Source organism: Diplodia seriata (assembly GCF_021436955.1).
Source record: "Diplodia seriata strain FDS-637 chromosome Unknown scaffold_4, whole genome shotgun sequence".
In the NCBI taxonomy this organism is placed as follows: domain Eukaryota; kingdom Fungi; phylum Ascomycota; class Dothideomycetes; order Botryosphaeriales; family Botryosphaeriaceae; genus Diplodia; species Diplodia seriata.
In genome coordinates, this window is record NW_027117311.1 from 1,293,737 (window position 1) to 1,314,969 (window position 21,233).

Here is a 21,233-nt window from a genome sequence, read left to right on the forward strand (position 1 = left end):
CCACAAAGGTCTAACCGCAAAAATGCTGGCCGCCCTTCTCGTCGCCTTTACTTTCTGCAGCCTCTCCGTAGGCGCTCTGGCCGCTGAGATCTCTTCTTCCGCCTACGACTACATCGTTGTCGGTGGAGGTACCTGTGGGCTGGTCGTCGCCAATCGTCTGTCGGAGAATGCGAACGTCTCGGTCCTCATCATCGAAGCCGGCGACTCTGTCTACGCTAACCCGAATGTCACCGCCATCGATGGATACGGACGAGCATTTGGGACAGCTATTGACAGACAGTACAAGACGGTGCCGCAGACCTTTGGGAATAGCGACGTCCAGACGATCCATGCAGCAAAGGCACTCGGCGGAACCAGTACTATTAATGGTGAATTCCCTGGCCAATGACCTTGAAGGAAGACGCTGACTATGCCAGGCATGTCCTACACCCGAGCTGAGGCTGTGCAGATTGATGCGTGGGAGAAGATAGGTAATACGGGATGGAACTGGGAAGCACTATACCCGTACTATCTCAAGTCCGAGAGATACCAGCCTCCTACTGTAGAGCAAACTGTAGGCGGCGCCACTTTTAACCCAGAGTATCACGGATTCGAAGGACCGTTGGGCGTTGGTTATGCCAAGGACGAAGCCGCCAATGACTTCCCATCCTTACTGAACGAATCTTACCAAGCCATCGGGATCCCATTTCCGCAAGATGTCAACGGAGGCTCCATGCGCGGCTTTACCATCTACCCGAGAACACTCGATACGGACGCCAACGTACGCAGTGATGCAGCACGGGCGTATTACTGGCCATTTTCTACTTCTCGACAGAACCTTCACCTCAGTCTGAACTCTACCGTAACAAGAGTCCTCTTGGATTCGTCCACCCATCCTGATGGGGACGCGGTGGCATCGGCTGTCGAGATAGTCGCAGCGAACGGTACCAAAATCATCATCAATGCTTCTCGCGAGATCATCCTTTCCGCTGGAGCTCTCCGTACCCCTTCCATATTGGAATTATCTGGCATCGGAAACACACAGTGAGTGGCCAAGTGATGCGGAAGTCTGCAGTAACTTACCTTGAAACAGAATCCTCTCCAAGGCCAGCATCAAGACCAAGGTATCGCTTCCTGGAGTCGGAGAGCACCTGATCGACCAGATAAACAGCGGCATGACGTTCTCAAAAGCCACGAGTCAGATGTATACCGGAGCGTCCGCGTCAGCATCATATCCGAATGTCACGGACATTTTCGGGAACTCTACCAGCGCGTTTGCCTCGGCGGTGCTTGCAGCTTTGCCGGCCTATGCGTCAGCGATTTCAGCACAGAACAACAACTGCACGACCGCTGAAGACATGCTTTCTCTGCTCAAGCTGCAACATTCGCTGATATTCGAGGCTCAAGTACCCGTTGCAGAGATCATCAGTTGGCCAGCCGAAGACTCGTTCGGATCGCAGTACTGGAGTACTTTGCCATTTACACGAGGCAACATTCATGTCACGTCTTCGGATCCCAGCGCGGCGGCTAAGATCAACCCAAACTACTTCATGCTGGGATACGACGTCGATTCACAGGTCGAGATTGCGCGGTGGGTGCGGAAGCTCTTCGCCACGGCACCGCTTGCGGACGTGGTAGGCGCAGAAAAGTGGCCGGGTACCAAGGCAGTGGCATCGAACGCCAGCAACGCGGCGTGGTCGAAGTGGCTGAAGCGGAATTACCGTGGAAACTACCACGTCCTGAGCACGGCGGCTATGATGCCCCGGGAGAAGGGCGGCGTCGTGGACGAGAGGCTGAAAGTGTATGGGACGGCGAACGTGAGGGTTGTGGATGCAAGCGTCTTTCCCTTTCAAGTCTGTGGCCATTTGATGAGCACGCTTTATGCGGTTGCTGAGCGAGCGAGCGATCTGATCAAGGAAGATGGTGGCCTGTGAAGAGGAAACGGTCTAGTCATTGAGTCTAAGTGATAGCGGAAGAATGGATGAAAAAGAATTAGATGCCGGTTGAACACGTGCCTCGATGACGCAACGCGTAAAGCAGACGCGTCTCACACCCGACGCGTCGCGCCCTGCCCAAGCCACTCCTCTATCGCACCGCATCAGTACCCATCAGGAGCCATCCGTCAAGCGTTCCAGGCAGGAGCCAGAAGAAGTCTGCCCGACGTGCTCAGAGCGCTTCACCATGGCGGACGAAATGGAGGTCGACGCCACGCCTTCCTCGGCCACAAAGCCTGCCACGCCTCGCCGCATCCAGGCCCTATCGCAAGATGTTGTCAATAAAATCGCCGCCGGAGAAATCATAGTCGCCCCAGTCCATGCGCTGAAAGAGCTCATTGAAAACGCCGTCGATGCCGGCTCCACCGCTTTGGAGATTCTCGTCAAGGATGGCGGTCTCAAGCTTCTTCAGATCACCGACAATGGCCACGGTATTGATGTGAGCTTGAAGCCCAAGAGGTCCTCAAATTCTGACTAACCCGACAGCGTGATGATCTGCCGATCCTCTGCGAGCGGTTCACAACCTCGAAGCTCAAGGCCTTCGAAGACCTGACCTCCATCGGCACCTACGGTTTCCGCGGAGAAGCTCTGGCAAGTATCAGCCACATAGCGCATTTGAGCGTCACCACTCGCGTCAAGGAGTCCAGCTGTGCGTGGAAAGCACATTATGCCGACGGAAAGCTGGTTCCTCCTAAACCAAACCAGGGCCCCGACCCAAAGCCATGCGCCGGTCGTCAGGGCACCCAGATCACGGTAGGCCTTTTGCCGGTGCTACTCCCTCGTAGCTAACGACTTCAAGGTAGAAGATCTGTTTTACAATGTTCCCACACGCAGACGTGCATTCCGGTCTGCAAGCGAAGAATATGCCAAAATTCTAGACGTTGTCGGCCGCTACGCCGTACACTGTGTCGGTGTCTCCTTCTCTTGCAAGAAGCACGGAGATTCGTCCATGGGTATCTCCGTCCCAGCGAACGCAACCATTGTCGATCGGATACGCCAGGTCCAGGGAAATGCTGTGGCCAACGAGCTGATCGAGCTTCATGCCAGTAATGACCGTTGGGGATTTAAAGCTGATGCGTGGGTGAGCAATGCAAACTACAGCGTGAAGAGGACTACCTTGCTCCTCTTCATCAACCACAGATCAGTGGAATCCTCGGCAATCAAAAAAGCAGTTGAACAGACTTACAGCACTTTCCTTCCAAAAGGCGGCCATCCTTTTGTTTACCTCAGTCTTGAGATTGACCCTCAGCGCGTCGATGTCAACGTGCATCCGACAAAGCGTGAGGTCAATTTCCTTAACGAGGACGAGATCATCGAGATCATTTGCGACGAGATTCGTTCGAGCCTCGGCAATGTGGATACCAGTCGCACGTTCATGACCCAGAGCCTACTGCCTGGCGCAAATGTTCCGACCATTCAAACCAATGCCACTCCATCACGATCCTCTGTCACAGCCTCTTCAGGAAGCCGTTCAGAGGAGCCGACATCCTCACGACGAACTCCTCAGCAGAAAGGATCTACCCAGAAGCCGTATGAGAACAGTTTGGTCCGCACAGACTCTCGTGTACAGAAGATCACCACCATGTTCCTACCCGGGCCATTGCCTGCTGCATCAGCCAAGGCCTCTGAGAAGGGCGGTCGGGAAGAAATGGGATATGAGATCTCGGATAAAGAGCCAACAATCTGCCGTCTGACAACCGTTAAGGAGCTTCGAGCCGAGGTGCGGGAGAACATGCACAACGAGCTCACTGACGTGTTTGCGACCCATACTTTTGTTGGTGTGGTCGATGAGCGGAGACGTATTGCAGCCATCCAAGGCGGGGTCAAGCTATTCCTAATCGACTACGGCATGATCTGCAACGAGTATTTCTATCAGGTTGGCCTCACAGACTTCGGCAACTTTGGTACCATCCAGTTTGACCCGGCTCTCAGCTTGCACGAGCTTTTAACAGTTGCCGCGACGCATGAAAAGAGTATCGCTGAGGTTGAAGAAGACTTTGACTGGGAGGATGCGATTTCAGCCGTCGAGGAGCAATTGCTCAGCCGCAAAGACATGCTCTCAGAATACTTTTCGCTCGAGATCTCCGAGGACGGTGATCTCGTATCCATACCGTTGCTCATCAAAGGTTACACACCGAGTTTGGCGAAACTGCCGCAGTTTCTCCTTCGTTTGGGACCACATGTCAATTGGCTCGAGGAAAAGGGTTGTTTCCGCACATTTCTCAGAGAACTAGCGTCTTTTTACGTTCCTGAGGCTTTGCCGGTGCCACCACAGACTCCCGAGGGCGAGCAGACAGAAGAGTTGACTCATGTGGACCCGGAAGTAGAGTCCAGACGCAAACATGTCGAGCGTGCCATTGAGCATGTCCTGTTCCCCGCGTTTAGGAGCCGTCTCGTCGCCACGAAAGGTTTGCTCAGAGGTGTAGTCGAGGTTGCCAACCTCAAAGGTCTTTACCGTGTGTTCGAACGTTGCTGAACAACTGAACACGAACGAAAACTATCGCAAACGATCGCATCAGAAGTGGCTTTGATCGTCCAAACTCTACGTAACCGAGGCGGCTGCGATTCGCTACATCAAGACAATTTTACCCGCACGTCGTTCTGTTCAGCATCTTCTGCTTCGACGCATTGAGCAAGTATGGATCCAGAGACGCCAGCTTCAACGTGCTGCTGTACACATTGTCGGTACAAAGAGTGCCGACCTCATCAAGTCACAACGGTGGATACGCTGGACTCGACAACGGAATGGCCGGGGCTTTACTTGCTGATCTGAGCTGCCCTCGTCCATTGAACTAGTTGAGCAGCTGATCAGAATGAGGAAAAGGGCAAGGAGAAGTCGGCAGGCATAGCGACTGGCCACCTCCACCAAGGTTGGGCCACACAGCAGACTATTAAATACGGTACAGTGTGGATGTGTGTGATTGAAATCACCTCTAAATATTTGATACAACCTTCCAGCTGTTTACTTCAACTGCCAGCGAACAAAGTATGCAACATCTCTTACAGAATTGCCACGGGAAAGGGTGGATTGTTTTGTAACACCTGGGGCCCAGGAAAATGGACATATTGTACCTTTTGAAGCAAGTATCTAGAACCAAGGAGATAAATTCCTGCGGATGATTGAAGCGGATCTCTGGATGAGATACAGCTTTCAGAATTGTACTAAAGCAATCCAACACAGGCCTCAGCCACCACTGAATAGGATGCTATCTATAGCTTCTGCAAAGTATCCTTAACGATGGCAGTAACTTCAACCCATCGTGGGCCCCTTTGCGAAGGACAAGCCCGGAAAGAAATAAAATGCAAATCATTTTTGCTTCTCATATGTTGGATGACTAGAAAAAGGAGGCCACTTTGACAATCCATCGACAGTCTCGTTTTGAACCCCATCATCAGCCCAAAGTAATTTTGGTATCTTTTCAAAGCCGCCCAGCCCCAGGCAAACGCCCTCCAATGCAATTCAACCGTAACTCCCGTCTTCTGCAAGAAGCCCCAATATAACGCCGACTCCAGGTTGGTGCAGGTTTTGGCTTCGTTCCTTCAATTTCCGATCAACAGCTCTCACGCAGGCGTCGGCTTCTCATCCACATCCATGGCGTCCCCTCCGTCGTTGTCGTTGTCGGGCTCAGGCTCGGGTTCGGCGGTCTTCTCAGCGCTAGCCGCGGTCTGGCCATTGGGCGATTGGCCGTTCGTCGCAGCGGTTGCAGTGGCTGCGTTGAGGGTGGCCTGGCCGTTCGCAGCGATGATGTTGGCCTGGGCGGCTTCTTGGGCGGCGGCCTGGGCGGCCTTCTTCTTCTCGCGCTCGGCCTTGGCGTCCTTGTAGCTTTGAGTCTTGGGGACGACGTCGGTTAGGAATTCAAGGTTGTCGAGGCGGGCAACGGCTTGTTCTGGGGTTTCTGTGTCAGCAACTCGTAACCTATTTTTTTCTTGGAGCTCCAGAAAGAGCCCTAAGGAGCCCTGCTGAGTGTGGACGTACGAACATGGGTGTAGGCCAGAGAGCGCTTGGGCTTCTTCTCCGCCTTGGCCATCTTGTGGGCCTGTTCGGTCAGGTAGTAGACGAATTCCTCGGTTGCGACGGCAATGGCGAACGCGGCGTTGGCGGAGCAGGCATTGATGTCTTCATCAGCCTGGATGATCTTCTTGACGCGTGCAACTAGCTAGAATTAATTGAAGTGTACTTTTGGATGGCTAGAGCTTGCGGTTCAACTCACGAGGAAGGGACACTGAGCCGGTGATGGTCGCTGGGCGCGGGATGGGGTTGTTGTTGTACGGCATGACGGCGGTTCGCTTCGCGGGCGCGGAGCGGCAGGCTACAAAATCGGCGGCAGGTGGTGTTGAAGCTCGAGCGGCGCTTCTGGAGCTGCGCGAGGTCGGGTGGCAGAGCGGAACTGGCGGCGTGAGAGGGTAGCGGATCGCAAGCGGGCGGACAGTGTTCGGAGAGAATGCGTGCGTGGAGCGCGGTGGAGAGTCGCGACGGATAAGCCAAGATTGGCAGGGATCGGCGTGAGATATGATGGCCGGATGCATGCAAGGTACCCCGGTGCCTGCCCTACGTAGCCAGCCGACACCACCGCGCGTTCGACCTCCCCCCCGGCGCGACCCATGACGAACTGCCCCGCTGCCCCCCGGAGAGCCACACGATGCGATGACTAGCCGCTCGAGCTCCGCTTCTGGCCTGCGCGCCTCTTCCCAGCCGCGCGGAGGCACGCTGACCCGCCGCGTGTCCGCCCTCTCCAACGCCGAGGAGGGTGTCGACCACGAGAGAACCACTGCCGACCACGCCATCCACGAGGAGATCGCTGAGATCAAACGCTATGAGGACTTCACAACCATCGACTGGGTGCAGGATGCTGCGCGCGAGCAGCTGCGCCGCAAGGCTCGCCGGCAGGAAAAGCAGGGCTTCTTTGAGCGCGGCCGCGGTCCTACCTGGCGCCGTAAGCTGTACGACGCCTACGATGCCGGGCAGGCCTGGATTGTCGTCAGCTTGGTAGGCATTGCCATTGGCTTGAACGCGGCTTTCCTGAACATCATTACCGAGTGGCTGTCCGACATCAAGTTGGGCTACTGCACCACCGCCTTCTACCTGAACGAGCAATTCTGCTGCTGGGGTGCTGAGAACGGTATGGCAATGTGAGGAGAGGTTTCCTTGGAAACCACGCTGATTTTCTGGCAGGCTGCAAGGAATGGCGCCGTTGGAGCACCTTCTGGCCCGTCAATTACCTCCTGTACATTGTCTTTTCCACCGCCTTCGCCTTTATCGCCGGCAGACTCGTCAAATCGTTCGCCCCATATGCTGCTGGCTCCGGAATCTCAGAAATCAAGTGTATAGTGGCCGGGTTTGTCATGAAAGGGTTCCTGGGATTCAAGACGCTGGCGATCAAGTCCATCACCCTCCCTCTTGCAATTGCCTCTGGCCTCTCCGTGGGAAAGGAGGGTCCCAGTGTTCACTATGCCGTGTGCACAGGCAATGTTGTTTCGCGAATGTTCAACAAATACAAGCGCAATGCCTCCAAAACTCGGGAGATCCTAACGGCCAGTGCCGCCGCAGGTGTTGGCGTTGCGTTTGGTAGTCCGATTGGCGGCGTGCTGTTCTCTCTCGAGGTGCGCTGCCTAGTCCTCCCTCCGTGGCCGATCCTGGCTGACTGTGAAACCAGGAAATCGCGAATCATTTCCCTCTGAAAACAATGTGGAGAAGTTATTTCTGTGCCCTAGTTGCAACTGCGGTGCTAGCTGTATGTTTCTGACCTTTGACGTGCTGCTTTCTATGCTGACGGGACTAGGCCATGAATCCTTTCAGGACTGGTCAGCTAGTCATGTTCCAGGTCAAGTACGACCGCGACTGGCATTTTTTTGAGGTCATCTTTTACATCATACTCGGTGTATTCGGCGGTCTCTACGGTGCTTTTGTCATCAAGTGGAACCTGCGGGTTCAGGCTTTCCGCAAGAAGTATCTGGCACAGTATCCAATCTTGGAGGCTACGACACTAGCTTTAGTCACAGCCATCATTTGCTACCCGAACATGTTTCTGCGGATAGATATGACCGAGAGCATGGAGATCCTTTTCCGAGAGTGCGAGGGAGCGCACGACTATGATGAGATCTGCGAGTAAGTCAATCGGTTCCTAAAAATGCCAGACATATTAACGAATATAGACGCAAACATCGATGGCATCTCGTCTTCACGCTGGGTGCCGCAACGGTCATTCGGACGCTCCTGGTGATCATCTCGTACGGTTGCAAAGTTCCCGCGGGTATTTTCGTCCCATCTATGGCAATTGGTGCCTCATTTGGCAGGATGGTCGGGGTTCTTGTGCAAGCCTTGTACGACGCGTTCCCCGACGCAGGCTTCTTCTCCGCATGCGACCCAGACGGTCCTTGTATCACGCCAGGTACATATGCTTTTCTGGGAGCGGCAGCTGCGCTTAGTGGCATCATGCACATCACCGTCTCGGTTGTTGTCATCATGTTCGAGCTTACCGGAGCTCTGACTTACATCCTTCCGACAATGGTGAGCGCTGGGTTCCTCTCGATGCTACCGTGTGTGCTGATTCTCCCTACAGATTGTCGTGGGCGTCACGAAAGCAGTCAGTGAACGTTTTGGAAAGGGAGGTATTGCCGATCGCGCCATTTGGGCTAACGGGTTCCCATTCCTTGACAACAAAGAAGAACATACATTCGGAGTGCCGGTGTCCCAGGTCATGACGAGCAATCCCATCACCCTTCCAGCGTCGGGATTGCAGTTGCGCGAGGTCGAAAAGATCCTCGCCAACAACGATTTTTCTGGATATCCAATTGTCGAGGACAGGACGTCCAAAACGCTGCTCGGATATATTGGTCGCATCGAGCTTCGCTATGCAATTGACCGGGCTCGACGGCTGCAGTCATTGCCACCAACGGCAAAATGCTTTTTTACACCAGGGTCACTGGCGGTTCAAACACCAAGCAATCTTGCGCCGGCGATTTCCTTTGACACAATGGTAGCAACGTCGGCTCAGATGACGATTGACATGAGCCGTTTTGTCGACCCCACCCCGCTCGCCGTGCATCCCAGACTGCCGCTGGAGACTGTCATGGAGCTTTTCAAGAAGATGGGCCCTCGAGTCATTCTCGTGGAGTACCGTGGCCGTCTTACTGGACTCATTACGGTCAAGGACTGTTTGAAGTACCAATTCAAGGTCGAGGCCCAGGAGAACCCTCGCGATGAGAGCGCGATGGAGGAGCGGGGCGAGAGGCTCTGGACGGTGATCAGGGGAGTTGCCGAATTCATTGGCGTGAAGATAGGATTGGGCAAGGGGAAGGTCAGATTGAGTGAAAATCACACAATGGGAGCTGCAGGACTCAGCCCCAGAATCCCGCAGGACCACTCAGAGCGCGAGAGGGCGGGGCAAGAAGATAGAGAGGATCAGGGATTGGAGCTGCAGGACAGGTAGAGGCTTGAGCTACATTACTTAGAATTCCCGCGCAAAGCATCTGTTTGGTTAGGTATCCGTATGGCGCAAGTGGAAGGGGGCAATTGCCCTTTCAGGCGTTGGCCCGGGATTACGCCGCAGGCTGCAGGCGACGTACAAAAGCTCCGCCTCGTCCTTCTCCATTACAGCATTTCTTCCGCCGCATCTTTTCTTACAAAACACCCAGCACCCCGCTACCGTCTTCATGTTAGACGGAGCCGGCGCTCTCTTTAGGAACCGAGGTGCGGCGATAAGCCTCCGTCATTCGTCAACAATTGGAACGTCATGGCGATTGGTTTCGCCACGGAGCGGTCACATCAAGCTCATTTGAGCACATGGGCTGCGCCAAACCATGGCGCCGCCCATTCTAGACCAGCTCCAAGAATGAAAGCAGGGCTATCTGATACAACTGGCCTATGCCCGTGGTAGTTGTTACTCGTTTCACCCTGGATATACTAGATCAAACCACCCTCAGTAGGATGATCAATTGCTGCCTGAAAAAGGCAACCATTTCAGAGTTCCTACTGCATCTTGGCGTGAGATGCATAATGCGGATTTGAGGGGCGGGGTAGATGACTTTTCGGGAGCGGCAGCTGGCCCGTTTTTCGCAGACGCGTAGCGCGACGCGCGAACTCGCGCAGTCACGTCCCGCTTCGCTGATGTCTACCACCTTCATCCGGCTGTCACTTGATACCCTGCACATGCTTCGCTGCTCTCTCCGCTAGAGCCAAGCTGCGGTCTCCTTTGTCTCACACTCTGCGCCTAATTTCCTCCAGTCACTCTCCAGTGCGCGTCCTTTCCTGCGCCGCCGCTCGCATTCCCGACGCCGCACCGTGGTGCCCTCCAGCTTCCCTCAGCCCACCATGGAACCCAACGCGTTCACCATAGCCGACTCGACCGACTGGCTTGGCACTGCCCTCGGAGATTTTGCAGCTTTGGAATCGGCGCTGCGGTGTCAGGTGTGCAAGGACTTCTTCGACACGCCGATGATGACGTCGTGCTCACATACCTTCTGCTCGTTATGCATTCGCCGCTGCTTCACCGCAGACGGTCGCTGTCCCACCTGCCGCGCCGAGGACCAGGATTCAAAGCTCCGTCGCAATTGGACCGCCCAGGAGCTCGTCGACACCTTTCAGAAGGCCAGACCCAGCGCGCTGGAACTGGCGAGACGGGGTGTGGCAGAGACCGACTCGAAGGCTGATGGAGAAGGGAAAAGGACCCGGGGACGGGGGAGCAATAAAAAGCGGAAAGTAGACGAGATACGGGATTCGGAGGACGAAGAGACTGAGGGTGGAGAGGAAGCAATACGCAGGCCGGCGCGCAAGACAAGAACGCAGCCTCGGAGGTCTGCCAGAAGCTCAAAGACACCCGAGGTCATTGACTTGGAAGATGACGGCGACGGGGACTTTGTGGCAGAAGAAGCCGAGGAGGAATCTCAACCAAACGACGGCCTGGTCGCATGTCCCATGTGCAACAAGCGCATGAAAGAAGAAGCCGTCTTCACACATCTCGATCGCTGCGAAGGCCCGGACAAGGATGACGCTTCTTCGCGATCAACGCGGACACGGTACATCATATTTACGCTCTCTTGGTTGAGAAATATCCCACTCGCTAACGTTGGCTTAAAAGACAAAGCAAGACATCCGCCTCGCCTCATCCTCTTCAACAGCGCACCCGTAGCAGTCTCGCCTCGAGAGATCCAGAGCCCCTCCAACGCCTCTCGCAACTCAACTACTCTCTCCTCAAAGACACTGCGCTTCGCAAGAAGCTATCAGAACTCGGCATACCGAATTCTGGCACCCGCGCCCAGCTAATCAGAAGACACACTGAGTGGGCCAATCTTTGGAACGCCAACGTCGACTCGCTGCGACAGCGGACGAAGGGCCAGCTGCTGTCGGAACTGGATAAATGGGAACGAAGCCAATCGCTTGAGAGCGGCAGCGGCATCATCGGCGGCGCGAGCGGCGCACAAGTCATGAAGAAAGACTTTGATGGCGACGGTTGGGCAAAGAGCAACAAAGGGCATTTCGACAGCCTCATAGCGGCGGCAAGGAGTAAGCGTGCTGCTGCTCCTGCTGCGCAGAAACCCGAAGAGAGGAACGAGGAGAAGGAGAAGTATCCAGAATCGACCGGCAACATGGCTCCTCCTCCTACAAGCACCGGGAGCGGTGGCCCGGGAGAAGGCAACGAAGCTCGTCCATACGAAGCTAACGAGGCAGCGCTCGAGAAGGTGCGCGAAAAAGTCAACGATGCCGGCAGCGGTCGACCATCCCTTCCGCACCGCAACTCGGACGCAATGGACGAAACGAACAATGGCACTACGGCTGCCGATCACATGCCGGCTCCGGCACCATCATCATCATCGTCAAACCAGGTCGCAGCATCTCCTTTGAAAACAGCGCCGGCTGATCAGGAGAAGGTGCCATCGTCACTGCCGGCACACTTGGCCTCATCACAGGGCGTGCGGAAAAAGGCCATGTTCGAGATCCCGTCGGAGCCAGTCATTGACGTGGATACGGAGAATGGCAAATAGTTTATGGTTCAAGTGGGAAGTTTGCGGCTTGCCCATGGATGATTTGTACAGAAAGGTTACTCTTCAATTTCTATAGACAGCACGGTGTTGCGGGGCCTTGAAATGAGGAAATATTCAAAGAAATGATACCCATGGTCTCTCTCCAGTGCGCCAACGCCTGCCGTGACCGTCCCGTGTCGTGATATCCTTGTTACTCCCAAATCAAAGCTTTCCTCCCAGGTCTCTGTAGCCCCGAAATACATTCATGCTTGGACATGTAAGCATCTTTCTACTCCGCCGGAACAAGATTACTCTGTCCCGCTTCTTTGCCCTGCTCCCCTGATGACTCTGTAGGCCTGTCCTCGTCGAGCGACATACGGCCCAACTCTTGCGACGTCTCCAGCACCTCCGCTTCCTCCTTCACTTCCTGAGCCGATCTCGCCTGCTGCTCCTTCGCCTTCTCTTCCGCATTCCGTTTCTCCTCCTCCCTCGCCTTCTCCGCCACCTTCCGTTCCTCCTCCAACCTCTCCACCTCCCTCAACCTCGCCGCCGTCTTCTCCGCCTCCTCCCTCTCCACCCTTTCCCTCTCCGCCCGCTCCAGCGCCGCAAACTCCTCGTCCACCTCGTCCTCGTCGACCACGCCGCCCGCACCCTCGCGGCCGACCTCGTTGACGACGTCGCTGACCTCGTCCGCCTTGGCCATCTCCTCGCGCAGCGCCTCGACGACGCCCTCGACGCCCTCGGCGCCGCCGACGCGGTCGTGCAGCCCGCGCAGCACGCCGGCACTGGCCTCCATCGCGCGCACCACCTCGACGTTGTCGGCGGCGGCCTCGATCTTGGCGTACACGGCCTCGAGCTGCGCGAGCGTGTCGGCGCGCCGCTGCAGCCCCTGCTCGGCGAGCTTCTTGGAGCGCAGCGCCGAGAGCGCCGTCGTGCGCGCCGCGGGCGTCTTTGTCGCGGCGGTGGCGGCCGCGCGCGCGGTGGCGTCGCAGGCGGCGATGCGCTCGGTGAGGGCGGGGATTTGCGCGTTGAGCGAGGCGATGAGGCTGCGGAGGTGCGCGATTGTGATGTCTTGCTGGGTGATGGGCTCCGTTGCGGTGGCGTTGGCGGGGGCGAGCTTTACGGTCTGAGAGATGGGGTCGTAGGAGAGGGCGGCCTTGTCGCGGGAGAGGTGGGTGAGGAGGACGGAGATATCGGTGGGCGTGAACTCGTGCGAAGGGGAGAGGGCGTGGGCGAAGGCGGAGCGGAAGGAGTCGAGGGAGTAGATGCGGTCGACTACGGACGTGTGGTTCGAGGCTTGTGTGACGACAGCGCTGCTGGCGGCCTGTTGCGGTTGGGCGGGTGGTTAGATGCCTTTCCCGTTGTGTTTTCGGGCGGAGTGTGGGAGGCTTACCTCTAGGTTCGCCATGACGACAAATTCACCAACGGCCAGCCGGTCTTGCGATGTCGTCCCGCCGAGGACCCCCAGCTGTTGTAATCCCCAAGATAGGACTGAGAGCGGATTTAAGCTCCAGCTTCGCGAGTAGATACTGGTCTTTGCGGAAAGAAAGTCTTTTAGTGGTATCATCTCCTTCTTTGTAGCGGAATCGTGCTAGGCCAGCATTAGTGGAACCTCTCTCCGCCGTACGCCTTGTCCATGCCGGGTACGAACTACTACTGCTGCCAGCGCGAGCGGTCTCCCGAAGTCTTTGCTTGTGAGCTCCCGCAGTAGAGCTTCACCGGTGCCCAAGCTGAGTAGGCTGTTGGCGCCGGTCTGCGAGGGGACGAGGCCAGCACGGGTGGCGTGGATAAGGGCTTGACGCCATGCTGAGATGTTGGCGTTGTATCCGTCGGGGTTTGTTGCTTGCTGGATGCGAAAGTCCGAGTACAACGACGCGAGGCGACCTCTGCTGTGGGCGAGTTAGTGTTTACGGTGGTAGAGAAGAGCCTGTCCATGAGCGAAATACCTCTTGAAGGCGTCCTCGTGGGCCAGGATGAAATCCAGCAACTCGGGCATGGCGGGCGCGGGTGTTGTCGCAGTTGATGTCACTTCTGCCAAGCAAAGACAAAGAAGGGACGGGCGCGCGTCGCCGAGCAACGCGAGCCGAGAGACCCTAGCAGCAGCACGCGTCGCGCGACTCAACGACTTTTCTGCATTCATTCATAATAGCTTGTCTTTACTCGCAACGCTTCTCCTATTATTCCTTGCCGCCTAGATATCTGTATACTACAGAAAAGTCCTTGCCCGTGCACTCCGGGTGCTCCGACGCTGCGTCGTAAATGGCACGAGCCGGCTCGCCCAATTCGAGCTTAATCTTGTACTCTTCCGCTCCCTTCAACGCAAGCTTAAGGTCCTTGTTCATCAAACTCAGCCCGAATCCTCCCTCATAGCCCCTGCTGGCCGGCGATCCCTCAACCACTCCCGGAACCGGGTTGTTGACCTCGGAAGGCCAGCATTTGCCTGTAGCAGTGTTGATCAGGCCTGCAAGCGCCTTGGGCTCAAGACCCCACTGGATTCCCAAGTTCATGGCCTCGGCAGTCGCAATGTTGTTGATGGCCAATAGGTAGTTGTTGGCAAGCTTGCCTTTCAGTCCAGAGCTTGCCGGTCCCAGGTGCACCGTCCGTTTGCCCATCGTCGACAAGATCTCGCGCACGCGATCGATGATGTCGTCTGGCGCCCCGACCATGAAGGTCAGAGTGCCTTTCTCTGCGCCCACGACGCCTCCGGACATGGGCGCATCGACATATTTGCCCTGCCCGGTGGACTGCACCGCATTTGCGACTTCCAGAGACGACTGAGGATCAATGGTGGACACGTCAATGAAGAGACGCGGCTTAGTTCCTGCTTGCTCCAGCAGCGTCGGCGGTATTAGCATGTTTGCATATACACCACGCACATGGTGGGGCTCTGGCAGAGCTGTAATGATTGTTTCCTGTGGGCATGTCAGCACCTGCATAATTGACTGAACACAGGGACAGAGGATCGGCTTACCGACTTCTCAGCGACTTCGCGCACCGATTCAGCCACGTGCACGCCCTGCGGGCCAAGCTCTTTTGCAAACTTGGAGGTCGCCGTGGTGTTGAGGTCGTGGACGACAAGTATATCACCCTTGGGAAGTTTCGCCCGCAGGTTCTTGGCCATGGGATACCCTTCGCGGAAACACCGTCAATCCTGTGACCACGCGACAAGTTGGCGCGGCGCGAACATACCCATGCGGCCGAGCCCAATGAAGCCCCATACGGCCTGGTTTGCGGGGGAGGTCGAGAAAGATCGTCTCGTTGCGAAGCACGCGGGGCGCACGGCGGAAGGGATCCGCCTCAGGGACGCGGCCATGGTGGTCATGGTAAGCAATCGGGCTGGGCAAGCAGGCAAGGCTTCGGTGGAAGCAAGGGAGCTGGCAGAAGTAGTATACTAGAGTGTCGACGGAGCAACGCCTCCGCCTGCCGATCCGCCAACGCCCTTCAGCCGAGGTCGTCAATGGTTGGCACATCATTCGATGCATCCCGGCCTTCCGTCGATGCGGCTGCGAGATTGCCCGGGGCAGTGCAAGCGCCGTCCCCTGGTCCTTTTCGGGTTATTGAGGAACGAAACGCGCCGGCGTTGTGGCAGCCCTCATGTGACGGCGGCGTGCGGGGGTGGGGGTGGACGCCTGATCCTCCACTCAGAGCGGAGAGATGGTGGAGAGGGCGACGGGCGGTGGAGTGTGCACGCTGGGAAAATTGGACCTTCACTGCCGGAGCCCTGGCTCTCTGCAGGCCTGCTTCCGTTCCTGCAGTTGATACATTAGCGAATGCAGGCCTAATTGTGTTGGGATGTTGTGGCTGTCAGGCCATCAACATACCATTGCTTGAGGGCGGGGAAATATTTCCATTTTGGCATTTTACGGGTCAATGCTCGATTCGCCTTCATGAATGTATGTATAGATTTTGCTCGCCCAGCTGAGACCATTTCCGGGTTTTTCGTCGCCTCCCGGAGCCTCTACGTTGCCTCCTGCCCAATTGATGCCACTCTAGGGTCGCTGCTTTCCCTCGAACCAACGCCGTCGCTATGCTTGAAACAATGAACGTATAAGATCTTCCCTTGTGCCCGAGGCTGCTTCCGCTTCAACCCCGGCCCGAACGAACCCTGTTCATTCCAGCCTGTCTGTCTCGGCCTGTGCTGCAGCTACATCTTCGTCGTCCTCAGGCACGTCTGAATCCTCCGAATCTTCAATCCGCTGCATTTGCTTCTTCGTCAGCGGCTTCTTTTTCGAACGCCCGCTAGGATCGTGGCGCTCGGCGCTGATGGCGTCAAGGTATTGCTCGTTCGTCATTGAGGACCTGAGTTTGGCGGCGTTCTCAGTATCGTCCACAAACATCTTGTCGTGGTACGCTTCGAAAGCCTCATCAGTCTGATGATGATTAGCACAGAGCCACGGAACCCAAGCCAGTATAGTTGCCTACCTCCTCGTCGTAGTATCTCAACTTAGTCCACTTTTCCTCCTGGGCGCGGAAAAGGAATTCCTTGGATTGTGCCGCATCACTGTCTTCATTCTTGATCGTCATTTGCACAGCGCGGGGTTCATTCGCCCTTGCACCCTCGACGGCCTCGCGCTCTCTGCGGCGGTTGGCATTGGCTAGCTCACGAACCGCATCCAGGTGGTGGAATTGAGGACGCATCTGGACGATGCCGGAGATTCTTGTGAGGTGAAGCTCCCTGCCCCGGTAGGTACCAAGCATGTAGATGGGCTTGCCCGTCTCGTCCTTCATGATCTGACCGCCAATGGTCTGCTTGTTCAACACGTGGCCCTTGTCATTGGCATCGTCGAAGCGCTGGAGCAGCTGCTCCACGCTGTCCTCCTCCAGCACCATGTCTTGGATGTCGGCGCGACTGGAGGCGCCAGCTCTCGGGGGCACGGCTCCCTTGGCGAGGCCGCTGAAGCCAGCGGCCAGACCAAAAGCGCTCTCGCCGTTATCCTGGGCCATGCGCATAGCCTCGCCCCATTTGACGCCTTTGCGCTTGTCGTAGTTGCCATGAACGTTCACGGGGACATCGACCTCGATGAAACCTGTGTTGGGCTTCATGCGCACCTCGAGAGGTTTCGAGTTGGAGCGCTCATTGTACGGCTGGTCTCTACCACGATTGGGGTATTGCAGAAGGTAGATTTGTTCCTCGAGCTCCGGCGTGATGAAGACGTCGTACTCTGCAAGGACGGGGTCGTCGTCGTGGTCCACAGCTGCGGCTGAATCGCACGTTAGCGTCTGTTATGAGGGATATAGCTCCAACAAATTCGCGCGACATAGAAGGAAAATGCGTTGGAGAGCATGGCATGCTGGACGCTTAGAGCTCTGTCGCAGCGCAAATAGCTAGTGAAAAGCTGAGTAGCTCGAGACCAGCGCAACGCTGAGGAGTTCACAGGGGACCGCTTGTGTGTAGACATGTAGCAGAGACATCGTGCGGAGGGAGGCGGTGCTTACGAGACATGGTGGGCTGTGATGGAGTTTTGCGGAGTCGGCGGAGGGCGGCGCGTCGGCGGTAGAGAAAAAGTGCGGCGGGCGGAAGTGCAGTCGCGTCACTGTGTCGGCGTTAGCCAAAGTCCGGGGAAGCTGATGAGCTTCGTCCCGCCGCCTCAGATCCCGGAGCACTTCCATCTTTCTTCGCCGCCTTGACTTGCCTGACGAGCGGCCCCCAGCATGGCCTACATTGCGCCAATCCACCGCCCGAGCAGCGTGCGTCACGCCATCAAGCTCAATCTGCTCTCCAACGACGAAGAGAGCCTCGTAGTCGCGTGCGTGAGCGCCCAACCACTCCCGCCATGACGTCTTCCACGCTGACCTCCCGCCAGAAAATCGAACCGTCTTGAGGTCTACCTCCAATCCGACGATGGCCTCGTCCTGCACCATTCACAGGCCGTCTACGGCAAAGTTACCATGCTTAACAGGCTGCGCCCCGCAAACGAGCCTACCGAGCACCTCTTCGTTGGCACCGATCGTTACTACTACTTTACCCTGGTCTGGAGCGCCGAGGAGAAGCAGTTGAAGACAGTCAAGACATATCAGGATCTGGCAGACAGGGCCGCTCGCGACTCTCAGACTGGAGACAGAAGCTTGCTTGATCCTACTGGGAAGTTCATGACGCTGGAGCTGTATGAGGGAATCATTACCGTCGTGCCTTTGACGGAGAAGGGCAAGAGGAAGGGCGACCCCGAAATCAGCGTCTTGGGCGAACCCGTACCTTCCCGCATAGAGGAGATGTTCGTGCGCTCATCTGTCTTCCTCCATCGCAAATCGCCTGAATCCGAGAAGCCGCTCCTGGCTTTGCTCTACGAAGAGGACGAAGACAGCAAGATTCGGCTGCGGCTACGCCAGTTAGGCTTCCAGTCTGCTGGTGCGGATGAGCAGGCCATAGCAGCGCTCGACCTAGTCGAGGGCTTGAAGGAAGACTTGGATCTGGGGGCAAGTCATTTGATCCCTGTCCCCGGTCCATGCTACGGTGTGCTCATCCTTGGCGAAACATCCATTACCTACTTCAATGACTACACCAAAGCTCTCGTCAAAAAGCCTTTGGAAGAGTCTACCATCTTCGTTTCCTGGGAGCAAATTGATAACCAACGATTCCTCCTCGCGGATGATTTTGGTGGGCTATACTTGTTCATGCTTCTGCTTGACGATGGCAGCGGTGCTGTTGAGGGATGGAGACTAGACAGGATAGGAGAGACCTCAAGAGCTTCAGTCCTTACTTACCTGGACGCAGGACACGTCTTTGTGGGCTCCCACGAAGGTGATTCGCAGGTCATTCGGATCACGGAAGGCTCAACCGAGGTCGTTCAGACTTTCCACAACATTGCGCCTATCCTAGATTTCACCATCATGGATATGGGAAACAGATCTGGCGAAGGCCAAAGCAACGAGTACTCCTCTGGACAAGCTCGTATCGTCACAGGTAGCGGCGCATTCAAGGACGGAAGTCTTCGAAGCGTCCGCAGTGGCGTTGGGCTGGAAGACCAAGGTGCACTTGGCGAGATCGGCAGCATCTCGAACATATTCGCCTTGTCTTCTACAGGATCTGAGGGTTATGACGACACACTGCTGGTTTCTCTCATCAACGAATCGCGTGTATTCTGCTTTGATGTCGACGGACAGGTAGAAGAGGTTGAGGATTTCAAGGGCCTGCAGCTCGCGGAGAGCACTTTGCTGGCCAGTAACTTACCGGGAGGCCGGCTCCTTCAAGTCACCGAATCTGCCGTAAGGCTGACGGACCTGGAGAATGGTATGGTTGTTTCGGAATGGAACGCTCCAGCAGCTCAGGTGATTACTGACGTCGACTCAAATGATCGCTTCGTCATTCTTTCCATTGGCGGAATCCGTGCCATCATCCTTTCGATCGCAGACACCATCCGGGTGACTGCGGAAAAGGAGTACGGTGCGGAGGATCAGTTGTCTTGCGTTGCGATTCCGCACTCGGCCGACAACATCTGCTTTGTAGGATTCTGGCAGAACTGTGCGGTGGCTATCCTCAATCTCGACACACTTGAGACCATGGAGACTATTCGTTTGAGCGATGATGGCTCTTCTGTGCCGCGGTCACTCCTGCTCACCCAGATATTCGCGGATCAACCTCCCACCCTCTTCATTGCCACTACCGACGGGAACGTAGTAACCTTCGCCATGGATCCGTCGACCTTTGCCCTTTCAGGACGGAAAAGTACCGTTCTTGGCACGCAGCAAGCCAACTTCAAGGCACTTCCACGCGGAAATGGGTTGTACAATGTATTTGCAACCTGCGAGCATCCCAGCTTAATATATGGATCCGAAGGGCGACTAGTCTATTCAGCAGTTACGGCGGAGAAAGCGACCTGCGTGTGTCCCTTCAATGCCGAAGCTTATCCTCGATCTATTGCAATCGCTGCGTCAGGGGAGCTGCACCTTGCAGTCGTGGACGAGGAGAGGAGAACCCATGTTCAGACGTTGCATGTCAACGAGACCGTACGAAGGATTGCTTACTCACCGCATCTCAAGGCTTTTGGTCTCGGTACCATCAAGCGAGTACTGAGAGATCGTGAGGAAGTTGTCCAAGGCCATTTCAGGCTCGCCGATGAGGTCGTTTTCAAAGAACTGCACAGCTTCGAGATGAACGAATATGAAATTGTCGAATGCGCCATCCGGGCTGAGCTTGACGACGGCGATGGAGGCGTCGCCGAACGCTTCATTGTGGGAACCTCACACTTGGTGGAGGACGAGGACCAAGGCAGCACAAGAGGACGTATCTTGGTGTTCGAGGTCACCGAAGACAGGCAACTCAAGGTGATCGCAGAGATGTCAACCAAAGGCGCCTGTAGGTGTCTTGCCATGATTGATGGCAAGATAGTTGCCGGCTTGATCAAGACCGTAAGTACAAATCCCCCAGACGGGGGTCGTAGGCATACAGATGGCTAACAGACAAAGGTCGTTGTTTATTCTTTCGAATACCCTACCGCGAGCACGCCTCTGCTGATCAAGAAAGCCAGCTTCCGCACTTCGACTGCACCCATAGATATCACCATAACTGGGAACCAAATCGCGGTTGCAGACCTTATCAAGTCTGTGTCGGTGCTTGAATATCGCCCCGGCGGTGGCGAGCAGAACGACGAGCTCAAGGAAGTGGCACGTCACGTCCAAGTCAGCTGGAGCACGGCTCTTGCCGAGGTCAACGAGAACACATACCTCCAGGCCGATGCAGAGGGCAACCTGATCCTCCTGGAGCGCGACGTGAGCGGCGTCACCGAGGAGGACAGGAAGAGGCTGTTGCTCCGGGGCGACATGTTGCTTGGCGAGCAGGTGAACCGCATCCGGCGCATAGACATGGCCACCGTTTCCGACGCCCCCGTCGTCCCCAGAGCATTCTTTGCTACCGTAAGTCGCCACTCACACTTTCTCTTCTGCCTGCCTTGCTTACCTAGCCATCTACAGGTCGAGGGCTCCATCTACCTCTTCGCCCTTATCACCCCCTCGAAGGTCGATCTCCTCATCCGCCTGCAGTCGCAGCTCGCCGAGTTCGTGAAGAGTCCCGGCAACTACCCGTTCCTCCGGTACCGCGCCTTCAAGAGCCAAGTCCGCGATGAGGAGGAGCCGAACCGTTTCGTCGACGGCGATCTCATCGAGCGCTTCCTCGACCTCAAGCCGCAGGAGCAGGAGGAGTTGGTCAAGGGGGTCTACGCGGAGATTGATGTCGAGGAGGTCAGAGCGCTGGTCGAGACGCTACGGAGGCTACACTAGAAGCCCGTTATATGCGCGATGAGATATGACAATCATTTGCCGGAGGCAGGCTTCGGGGAGGAATGAGGAGATGGAAGGAGGATGATA

At 56.2% G+C, this 21,233-nt stretch overlaps 9 protein-coding genes across 9 annotated transcripts; 5 read left to right on the forward strand and 4 right to left on the reverse strand.

Moving 5' to 3' along the window:
* Positions 1–22: 22 nt before the first annotated feature.
* SLS55_004252 (uncharacterized protein) lies at positions 23–1,913 on the forward strand (the record flags this gene model as incomplete). Its single annotated transcript, XM_066775711.1, has 3 exons — positions 23–356; positions 417–1,023; positions 1,073–1,913. The coding sequence occupies 3 exons, from the start codon at positions 23–25 to the stop codon at positions 1,911–1,913; spliced, it is 1,782 nt and encodes a 593-aa protein (XP_066633592.1).
* A 247-nt stretch (positions 1,914–2,160) lies between these two features.
* mlh1 (DNA mismatch repair protein Mlh1) lies at positions 2,161–4,449 on the forward strand (the record flags this gene model as incomplete). The annotated part of the gene is made up of 3 exons (XM_066775712.1): positions 2,161–2,412; positions 2,460–2,726; positions 2,773–4,449. 3 exons carry the CDS (start codon positions 2,161–2,163, stop codon positions 4,447–4,449), a joined length of 2,196 nt encoding a protein of 731 aa, XP_066633593.1.
* A 1,085-nt stretch (positions 4,450–5,534) lies between these two features.
* On the reverse strand, positions 5,535–6,248 carry SLS55_004254 (uncharacterized protein; the record flags this gene model as incomplete). The annotated part of the gene is made up of 3 exons (XM_066775713.1): positions 5,535–5,860; positions 5,950–6,126; positions 6,185–6,248. The coding sequence occupies 3 exons, from the start codon at positions 6,246–6,248 to the stop codon at positions 5,535–5,537; spliced, it is 567 nt and encodes a 188-aa protein (XP_066633594.1).
* Positions 6,249–6,618: 370 nt separating this feature from the next.
* GEF1 (glycerol ethanol, ferric requiring protein) lies at positions 6,619–9,403 on the forward strand (the record flags this gene model as incomplete). The annotated part of the gene is made up of 5 exons (XM_066775714.1): positions 6,619–7,093; positions 7,147–7,574; positions 7,754–8,079; positions 8,127–8,481; positions 8,534–9,403. 5 exons carry the CDS (start codon positions 6,619–6,621, stop codon positions 9,401–9,403), a joined length of 2,454 nt encoding a protein of 817 aa, XP_066633595.1.
* A 1,477-nt stretch (positions 9,404–10,880) lies between these two features.
* On the forward strand, positions 10,881–11,954 carry RAD18 (E3 ubiquitin-protein ligase rad18; the record flags this gene model as incomplete). Its single annotated transcript, XM_066775715.1, has 2 exons — positions 10,881–10,889; positions 11,091–11,954. 2 exons carry the CDS (start codon positions 10,881–10,883, stop codon positions 11,952–11,954), a joined length of 873 nt encoding a protein of 290 aa, XP_066633596.1.
* A 268-nt stretch (positions 11,955–12,222) lies between these two features.
* SLS55_004257 (uncharacterized protein) lies at positions 12,223–13,738 on the reverse strand (the record flags this gene model as incomplete). The annotated part of the gene is made up of 2 exons (XM_066775716.1): positions 12,223–13,246; positions 13,734–13,738. The coding sequence occupies 2 exons, from the start codon at positions 13,736–13,738 to the stop codon at positions 12,223–12,225; spliced, it is 1,029 nt and encodes a 342-aa protein (XP_066633597.1).
* Positions 13,739–14,110: 372 nt separating this feature from the next.
* On the reverse strand, positions 14,111–15,126 carry SLS55_004258 (uncharacterized protein; the record flags this gene model as incomplete). The annotated part of the gene is made up of 3 exons (XM_066775717.1): positions 14,111–14,845; positions 14,905–15,062; positions 15,123–15,126. The coding sequence occupies 3 exons, from the start codon at positions 15,124–15,126 to the stop codon at positions 14,111–14,113; spliced, it is 897 nt and encodes a 298-aa protein (XP_066633598.1).
* Positions 15,127–16,042: 916 nt separating this feature from the next.
* SLS55_004259 (uncharacterized protein) lies at positions 16,043–17,376 on the reverse strand (the record flags this gene model as incomplete). The annotated part of the gene is made up of 3 exons (XM_066775718.1): positions 16,043–16,303; positions 16,356–17,128; positions 17,370–17,376. The coding sequence occupies 3 exons, from the start codon at positions 17,374–17,376 to the stop codon at positions 16,043–16,045; spliced, it is 1,041 nt and encodes a 346-aa protein (XP_066633599.1).
* Positions 17,377–17,585: 209 nt separating this feature from the next.
* Positions 17,586–21,146, forward strand: SLS55_004260 (uncharacterized protein; the record flags this gene model as incomplete). Its single annotated transcript, XM_066775719.1, has 5 exons — positions 17,586–17,680; positions 17,738–19,661; positions 19,812–20,279; positions 20,337–20,783; positions 20,841–21,146. The coding sequence occupies 5 exons, from the start codon at positions 17,586–17,588 to the stop codon at positions 21,144–21,146; spliced, it is 3,240 nt and encodes a 1,079-aa protein (XP_066633600.1).
* Positions 21,147–21,233: the final 87 nt, after the last annotated feature.